The sequence below is a fragment of the Gavialis gangeticus genome, unplaced genomic scaffold (assembly GCF_001723915.1).
Source record: "Gavialis gangeticus isolate Ggan-Ray unplaced genomic scaffold, GavGan_comp1, whole genome shotgun sequence".
In the NCBI taxonomy this organism is placed as follows: domain Eukaryota; kingdom Metazoa; phylum Chordata; order Crocodylia; family Gavialidae; genus Gavialis; species Gavialis gangeticus.
The window spans coordinates 2880486-2889728 of NW_017729034.1; the positions used below are offsets into that span (position 1 = coordinate 2880486).

The 9243-nt window shown below is 42.1% G+C and overlaps 1 protein-coding gene across 1 annotated transcript in view; it reads right to left on the reverse strand.

Annotated features, from left to right (window-relative positions):
* The window catches only part of F5 (coagulation factor V), a 68105-nt gene that overhangs the window by 23334 nt on the left and 35528 nt on the right, over nt 1–9243 (reverse strand). The window contains exons 10-13 of the mRNA XM_019527532.1: nt 8763–8974; nt 6716–6866; nt 5572–5781; nt 1228–3235 (exon numbers count right to left, since the gene is read on the reverse strand). Of these exons, the coding sequence (XP_019383077.1) occupies nt 1228–3235; nt 5572–5781; nt 6716–6866; nt 8763–8974 (2581 nt within the window). The remainder of the gene's footprint in view (nt 1–1227; nt 3236–5571; nt 5782–6715; nt 6867–8762; nt 8975–9243) is intronic.

Here is a 9243-nt window from a genome sequence, read left to right on the forward strand (position 1 = left end):
GGAGTATCACTTCCTTGGTTTTACATGGGATGCATCAGTTGATGCATGCCAGTGTGGTGTTTGACCTGCTGGCCACCACATTGCACTGATGGCTCATGTTCATACGATGGTCAATCATTACCCCTAGAGGTCCCTTTTAGCCATAGTGCAAGTCAGGCTGTCACCTCTGAGCCTGTATGTATGTTGAGGGTTATTTGCCCCGACATGGAGCACCTTACACTTGGAAATATTAAACTTCATCTGGTTTCGGTCTGCCCAACTCTCAAGCCTGTCCAGGTCCGCCTGTATCTGCAACCTATCTATTGATGCGACCACACTGCCCCATAACTTGGTGTCATCGCAAACTTGGCCAGCAAGCTTTTCACTCCCCCAATCCAAATCACTGATAAAGATGTTGAAAAGCACTGGTCCAAGCACGGCCCCCTGAGGGAAACCACTGGCCACTTTGTGCCAAGATGACACAGATCCGTTCATGAGAACTCTCTGGGTCCTACCCTGTAGCCAGTTTCCCACCCACTGGAACCATCAAGTAGCTGAGCCCACAATCCTCCAGTTTTCCCTCAAAGATATTGTGAGATACTAGATCAAAAGCCTTTTGGAAATCTAGGTATGAAATGTCTACCTTGTCTCCCATGTCCAGGTGGCAAGAGACATGCCTTTGTGTTCATGATCCCAGAAAAAAAAATATCAGTAATAGAAAATTGTGTTTTGTATGTCTGTACATGTTTGCTGATCCATGACTTTAGGCATGGATATGATCCCTACTATCACTACTGCATCTGAGGATCTTACAATCTTTAATAAACTTATCCTTACAACACACCTGTGAGGTTGGAAAGGGCTTTTATCCCCATTTTACAGATGGAAAAAAACTGTAACGTTAAGGGATCATTTGACCCCAGCAGACTTCCTGAATATGGCATGGGGGCTGGACTAGATCTCACAAGGTCCCTTCCAGTCCCTAATATCTATAAAATCTATGATTTGCTCAAGGTCACACAAAAGTCTGTGGCAGAGAGAGATCTTGAGCCCAAGTTTTTTAAATTCCAGGCTAGTCCTAAAGTACTGTTTCCTAGTTTCTCTTTAGCTAGTCATTACATATTCTTTAAACAGCATTCACAGATTCCAAAAACCCTAACTCTAACAATAGTAGCTCTATTTTTGGCAGCTATCCAAATCAGGGCCCTGGAAGGGTGCAAGGAAATAGAGAGAAAGAATTAACCAAACCTGTCTTTAAATCCTGCATAATCCCACCAGACCTCTTCAGCTGCAATGTAGTATTTCCTCTCGTGACCTCTGCTACGTAGGTAATGTACAGCAATGGCATCAGGGTTCCGGGCTTCATTAATGTTGAGTTTGGGGTCTGTTGTATATGGGTCTTCATATGGTACTTGAAGATAGTCATATACATCATCTGCCCCATGTTCACTGTAAAAATCTTCTGGAAAATACTCATACTCCCCATTGCCCTTGGGAACACCAATCACAACAGCTGGTTTAAACTGTCTTGGGGTCAGTGTGCTGTTGGTCCCACTCACCGGAGCTGTGTGGTTGACTTCAGTAGGCAGCAATGTATTGTTGGTCCCACAAAGCAATGCTGTGTGGTTGTCCTCACTCAGCCACAATGTGCAATTTTGCTTTCCAGATGGCCTGGAGGGCTTTGAGAGCCTCACACCTCTTGGTGTTAATATGAAATTGCCCTTTTTCTTCCTGCGGATCTTCATTGAAGGTCTGGAGGCACTCAAGGTGCCATTCTCAGTTTTCTCTCTCTTTCTCACAGTTGTATGCTTGCTGCTTCCTTTCTGTTCACCCCCTGTAGGCTCTAAATAGCTATTGTATTTCCACATCTCCTGCTTCTTCAGGGATGCATCATCTCCTGTTTTATTTCTGAAATGAGGCTGTAACTTACTATTCGCAGCTTCAGCCGAGTTTGCCTCCAAATCAAAACTCTCTTTCACAGAGACCAGATTCCATTTCTTGTTTGTCATTTTAGAGGGATACTCCATGTCATCGGGTGATGGCACTTCCAAAACATCTTTCGTCACTGCTGGACTAGGAGTGAGAATTAAGTTGTCAAGTGGATGCTCTGAAGTAGAATTGGTTTCTTGTTTTTTTATGGCTATGTCTAATTCAGAGAGATTGTACATGTTAAACCCATTCTTTTCAGAGCTGTTTCCCAAAGCAAGAGTTGTATTAACTGCATTTCTAAAAAATTCAACATTTATTTTCTTGGCTTCCTCTTCTTCCAATACAATTGCTTCATCAACATTATCATTTGTAAGCTGGCCAGTTTCTAATGCAGCTAAACTTGAAATATTCTCTGCATACTGAGTAGAATGAGGTGAACTAGTGCTGTTCACACATGAAGCATTTTTATTTTCCCGTAAATAAAGTAGGAGGGCATACATCTTTTTAAGGGAATAAAACAAAGTCTCCAGTGCGTCTTGGTTCTCTCTCTTTTGATTGATCTTATGTTCTCTTCCTGCATTTCCTTTCGGTTGTTCTTCGGAAGAGTACATTTCAAAAGATGCATTTATCCCATCCCCTCTTTCAGCAAATAGTTCTGTTTCATCTTTTGTTTGATCTTCCTTGCTCGTCCTCAAATGGCCATTTGCAAGTGTTTTGTCATCATTCCTAGACATCTGACAAGGACTTGTTTTGCACTCACTTTCATGTTCGTCCTCATCTTGAAATACCACATCAGGACTTTCCATTTTTGCACTGGTTGAAAGCAAAAGCTCTCTTCCAGAGAATGATGTGTAATTGATATAGAAGTGACTGCCTTCAGCTGGGAGGGAAGCTGTGCTTTGAGGGCCTGAGAGCCCATCATTGCCCCAGGTATCACTGTTATTCATGTGCGTCAGACCTAAGCCAACAGCTACAGCTGGATGCTCAGAGTCGGTGCCGCTTTCTTGTTCTATCGCCAGAGCAGTAAGATTCTCTCTCTCTTCATTGACCACTGAATTATTCTTGTGTGTCCTAAGTCCAAGCTGTTTAGCCAGATAGTCTTGATAGTCCACATCACCAGTGCTGTCCTGTTCCTCACTTTCCTCTTCTTTTTCACTGCTGGATGTGGCTTCAGGTACATTTTTCGTTGTTTTCTCAGCGTAACTTATCATCTCAAATTCATCATCTTCAGAAGAATCATCTTCTGAGTCACATTTGGCATCTCTGAACCTCAGCCTCATGCCATAGCTCATTTCAGAGGAGCCCCAGGAGACTAAGAGCCAAGTACCTGCAATTGAAATGGAAATCATATACCATACATTGTTTGTGAAATTAACCTCTCCTGTCATGTCCCAGCTTCTAGACTATAAAGACACTGGCCGAGTGACTATCTAACTACATTGTTGTGCATCTGCTCAGCCCTTACAACAGTGGCTTGGGGCTCCTAGGTGCTACCATAGTCATACACAATAAATAATGAAAAGAACTAAATGTGCAGAGGTGGAACTCTTCCCCAAAGATTGGGTTTATTTGGATCCTGACTTTGGCATGACCCATGACAAAGATGGGGATAAGGGAGAGAAGAAGCAGTCATCTGTGAGTTTTGGCTCCAAATTTAGCAAAAAGTTTGAGTTTTTTGAACTGAGGTTTTTTTGGTCCCATCTCTACCAATGATACCTCTTTATAAGCAGGTGTATGAGAAAACACTGTTCACAATAAAAGTAATCCTAGTCTACCTAAAGCCTAAACAACAGACAGTGTAATACTTTAAAACACCTGGGACAGGTGAAAATCAGACATGGGTTTTCAGATAGGACATGGGTCTTTAAAGGGAGATCTGCATTTGGATTGCAAGAACAGCTTGCCAGAGACCTCAAGGGGCACCGAACATTAAGTGGCAATGGAAGAAACTAAAAGCTAGATTTTGAATGCTGCCTTATGATCTGTCAGTTTAAAGAGTCAGAATTACAGCCCATAAGAATAGGATTTTAAATACTAGAATGCTATATGCAAGTTGCCTGTCCTACTATATCTTGCAGGAGAATTAGCTCCATTAGTTCCTCAGATAGTTCTATTTTCCCCAAAACAAATTTCAGTCTCTACCAAACAAATAAAATCCTTCGTCTTCTCCAGACATTAACAAAAACCTCTTTCCCCTCTGGCTTCTCCCCACAGCAAACTGTTCCCTCACAGCTTGCTTCCCCCTTGCTCTGCCTTATGGGAGCTTTTAAAGCTCTGGGGGACACACTCCCTCATTAACAAAATGCCCCACAGTTGAACTTCTTTAACAGGGCTGACTGATCCTTCTTTCACTGTTACAGTGCTACAAGCAAACATCATCAGCTCCAATACTTTGCTTGTTATGGTTCATTTCAAAACAAAATGTGACATAGTAAAAAAAAAAAAAAGGCCTTTTCATGAAAAAGGATGCAATTTGCTGTCCCCTCTATTTTTAGAACTGCTTTGCTTTTTTGTTTGTTTCTTTTAAAAAAATATTTTAAGAGATTTTTTTAAAAAGATATTTCCAGCAAGACCATACACATTTTAGAAATGGGAGAGAAGTGATCACATGTCAAACAGTAGTACAGGAAAAGTACAAAAATGTATTTTGGCAATTGCCAGTAAGTCTGATAGAGGTGATCAGCTAGAAATACACCTCTCCCCCTCATAATGCAAGCTAGTAATAATTAAACTCATGGCACTCAGTACTACAAAACACCACTGAAGCCAAGCTAGTAGTTAAAAGAATCCAAAGAATTTGCAAAAATCAGAATCCAAATGTATTAATTGGGATGAAAGAAAGCAAGATCTAGATTTTTCTGCTTCAGGGCCTAACCAACCAGTGAAAGCCCATTAATAGGAAAAACTCTCCCTTATGGGCAGGTTACTCCATTATTGTCAAGGACATGTTTGCTTACACCTTCCTATCAAACACTTGGAACAAACTCTTGCTAGAGACAAGATACCAAAGCAGATAGACCAGCATTCTGATTTGGGCTGCCAATTCCTGCTTCCTTATATGCCAAAATCACGTGTCATCTCCCATGGGGTGGTACAGCCATTTTATTCAGTGACATCACAGCATCATTCAATTATTCAGCCCACTTCATCCAGCTCAGAGCCATCTAGCCTACAGTAGAACTGAACAGATGCAGGGGTCCCCACGCAACACCATTTCTGCTGCCAGAATAAAAGAAAAAAGCAGCTCTCGCTATGGAAAGTGCTGCCATATGGGAAGTTGGATGCGATCAAGATCATCCTTGCCAAGTACAGATGTGGGACAGAGAACAAGATCTCAGCATCTGGAGGTCCAGCTCCTGCTCAATATTTTCAGTGTGAACATTTCAGTGTCTGTGGATTCTTTGGGAAAATCCTACAAACTGCACAAGTGACTTTTGCTGTGGGGAGGCAAAAGTAAAACAGTACAGAATACAGCAGTGCCATGTTAAGGCACCGAACTTGCTTTATATTCCACGCGTATCAGTCACTCTACAGAAAGACTCAGCTAGGCTGATAATTTGCATGCGGTGCATTTATACAACCTTATTCTATTTTAGTGAAGCCCTTGTAGGTACAAAATGTCTTAATGGATGATTAAGTAAACCCCACAGTTTTGTCACCTACCCACATTGTTCATTTCTACCGTGACCGATTCTCCACTCATAGGGAAAAGATTCAATACATCTTCATACTTCCATCGATACAAAAAAGAGTGACCAGAAATACGGATAGATACTACATCTTGGATGCCAATGCTGGAAAAATGCCATTGAACAACCTCATTCTGGCAAAATCCAAGGACTTCAGAACTGTCGGATGTGTAGCCATTTATTGCTAAAACAAAAGTGAAACAAATGCTGTTAATAACATCTTCAAGCTTCAGTGATATGAAAGACAGTGAGTCAATTTTAGGTCTTCAGTGAAATGACAACAGGGATGAGGTTAACACATCTTGTAAGAGACTGACACTGGGTGGAAGCCCAGTAACTTTCACCTGAAGGGACGGGATCATTGTTCAGATACCATATATTAAAGTGAAGTGACTTTGCTTTTGTTAACTAGCTATGCTGCATTACATCCAAAATGAAAGGATGCAGACAAATCATTTTACTTTGAACTATTCATTTTTAGCATTTCTCACATGTTGTCAGCTCAGAAAACAGCCAAGTCAGCTTCTCTTTGGTTGAGCTCCTTTTCATTTTGGGGTGCCATCTTTTTCTTGGCATCACTTAGGCCCACAGGGGGTCTGGGCTGCGTGTATTAGTACAGGTGGGGTAAGGACTTCTAGCCTGTTTCTACAAATTGTAGTCACCCAATGTTGTGTCAGGGACTCTCCCCAGACACGCTCAAGTCACAGGCCAGAGTTCAAAGAATGAAAGAAGCCACTATGCTATAATGCTACCCAATGTCACTGGAGCACATGCTCTCCTTTCCAGTTCCCTTGTGCAGTGGCCTGGAGTCCACTTTTCCAGAACGACATTGCCTTGAGGCTAACTCTGGGGTCCCCAATCTCTACTCCTGCCAAGTCCTTCCCCATTTACCTCAGGACAAACAAGCATGGCTTCAACTGTTTTTTCTCAGCTACAACACCAGAAAGCCTGCCAGCCCCTGCTCACTATCATTCCCACCCTCAAATCCCTGTTCCATTCATTCATCCTAACACACCACCAATCTCTTCCCCTATGGACACCAGCACTACCCCAACAAAACAAGGGCCCAGTTGGACATTTGGACTTTTGCAAACATTGGGCTAGTTTTTTTCACTCACTGCGCATGACATTGGAGTCGTAGAATTTGGGATCGTCCCTTTTAACATGGGAGGGATTGCTGCAATATGTCTTGATGTTATCCTCCAGGTACCAGCTCTTGTTTTCATCAAACACAGCGAACACTGTCTGCTGCTCTACATCCGCCTTGTTCTGAATGGCAGCAGACAGGATGGTAAGTTTTGCAAGTATTTTTTTAAGTTTGTATTGATAGGGTTAAAAACTAGTCAGAGTTGTCAGCATTATTCTTATGCAGAAAGGCTTTTTGATAACAAATTCACATTTTTTTTGTCATGGCAAACAAGGCAAAAAAAGAAAAAAGAAATCAAATAAATTCTTTGCAATCTGGCCTTGCTAAGGAAGAATTTCAGTGACCATGCTAAACCATGGGCCATAAATTCCAGCACACAAACTCATCATAAACAACAAGGCCTTACAAAAAGTTCTATGGAATTTAAACAAGAAACAATCCTTTCACTGTCATTTTTTACTTGTCCTACTACATTTGATAGAGGATGAGCTTTCAACTACAGAATTACAGAGGGCAATTCAGGGCAATTCCATTTCTTCGTTACATTCCATAGGGCTTTAGAGTGATTGCCACAAAACCTCTTGCTTTGATCCCTGTTCAGTTCCACAGGACTTTTCCATGGCCAGCAAAACTGAAATCTTCTGTAGTTTAAATAATATTCATGAGCAGCAGTCTCTGCTTCTCAGAGGTTCTAGAATATAACATACCAGATCCTATTAAGCTAAAGAAATATAACTGTTTGAATCAAGTGCAGAATTGTGCACTTGTTTTTGATGAATTTCATTCAGTTGATTTCAGATCATTTCCATAGTTTATCCAAGTAATTCTGACTCCAAATCCTACCCTCCAGAGTGCCTGAAACTCTACCCAATTTAGCGTTATCTGAAAATTGGCTAAGTGTCCACTCAATCCCACCACCCAAATCATTAATGAAGATATTTAATACCAGCTGTAACACTGATCTATAAAGAAGCCCACTTGGTACTTCCTCCCAACTGGACATTGAGCCATTGATGACTTCATTGAGCACAACAATTCAACCAGTTACGTATCCACTTTACAGTACTTTCTTTTAGTCTATTTCCTTAGCTTACTAATGAGAATGTCATGACAGACACTGCTAAAATTGAAATATATCACATCCACTGCTTTTGTTCCCATCATCTGGTCATAGAAGGAAGTGCACTTAAGTCCACTTAGGCATAAGTGTGATCCTGTTCTATCCTGCCCACAACCCTGAAGAACTGTTAACACAAAAGACAGGTAGGCAGGCTGTCCCTGCCTGTTTCTGTAACTTAGCCCCAAAGCTAAGGTGACAGGACATGACAGAAGACGATTCATAGGTTGTTAGGAGCTGGAAGGGACCTTGCAGATCATCGGGTCCAGCCTCCCTGCTCTAGGTAGGAAGACAGCTGGGGTTAGGTAACCCCAGAGAAGTGACTGTTTAGTCTCCTCTTGAAAACCTCCAGGGTAGGTGACTGCACCACCTCTGGAGGGAGTTTATTCCACGTTGTGTACACCCTGACTGTGAAGGAGTTTTTCTTGGTATTAAGCCTGAGGCAGCCTTCCAGGAGTTTGTATCCATTGGGCCTGGTCTTCCCCAGGGGTGCCCTACTGAACAGTTGTTCACCAAGCTCCTGATGCGCTTCTCTGATATAGTGGTAGCTGCTATCAAGTCCCCTCTCAACCTTCTCTTCTTTAGGCTAGAGGCCCAGGTCCCTCAGCCTTTCCTCGTATGTCTTGCCTTGCAAGTCCCTGATCATATGAATGGCTCTTTTCTGGACCCTCTCAAGTTCTTCCAAGTCCTTATTGAAGTGCGGTGCCCAGAACTGGATGCAGTACTCCAACTGCAGTCTTACCAGTGCCGAATACAATGGGAGCATCACTTCCTTAGTTTTACACAAGATGCATCGGTTGATGCATGCCAGCGTGTTAAGATGTGTTAATGATTTTACAGGGACTCGAGCTGGGAACAACAGTATCAAAAATAGGTACTGGAATGGAATCTGGTTCAATACCTGCACACCCCTCTTGTCCAGGGATTCACTTTTGCAGATCAGAAGTGGGCCAATTAGTCCAGAGGCAATATCCCTTGTTACATCTACAGCACTGTGATATAATCTCGTTATGCACTGTGAATCCTCTGTGGTGGGCTGATCTGTGTCAAAAATACTCCATGTATATGTATAGGTTTCTCCTGGTTGAACTGCTTTGCTTAGGGTGCTGTTGTCTGAAGGAAAAACAGACAGAGGTGTGTTAGTGTGAATCAGACAAAGGAGATCCTTGGGCTGATATAAGCTGGCATCACTCCCATTTACCTATCCCAGTTTACTCCAGCTGAAGACCTAGCTTTCAAATACTGGAAGTTCAATAAGAATTTTGGGCTGGTCTAGATACAACCAAACACAGTAGTTTAGATACAACCTAGTTGCTTTGAGAGTGGCTTACAGTTTCAGTTTATGGAGGGGAAAAAAAAAAAAAAAAAAAAAAAAAAATGCC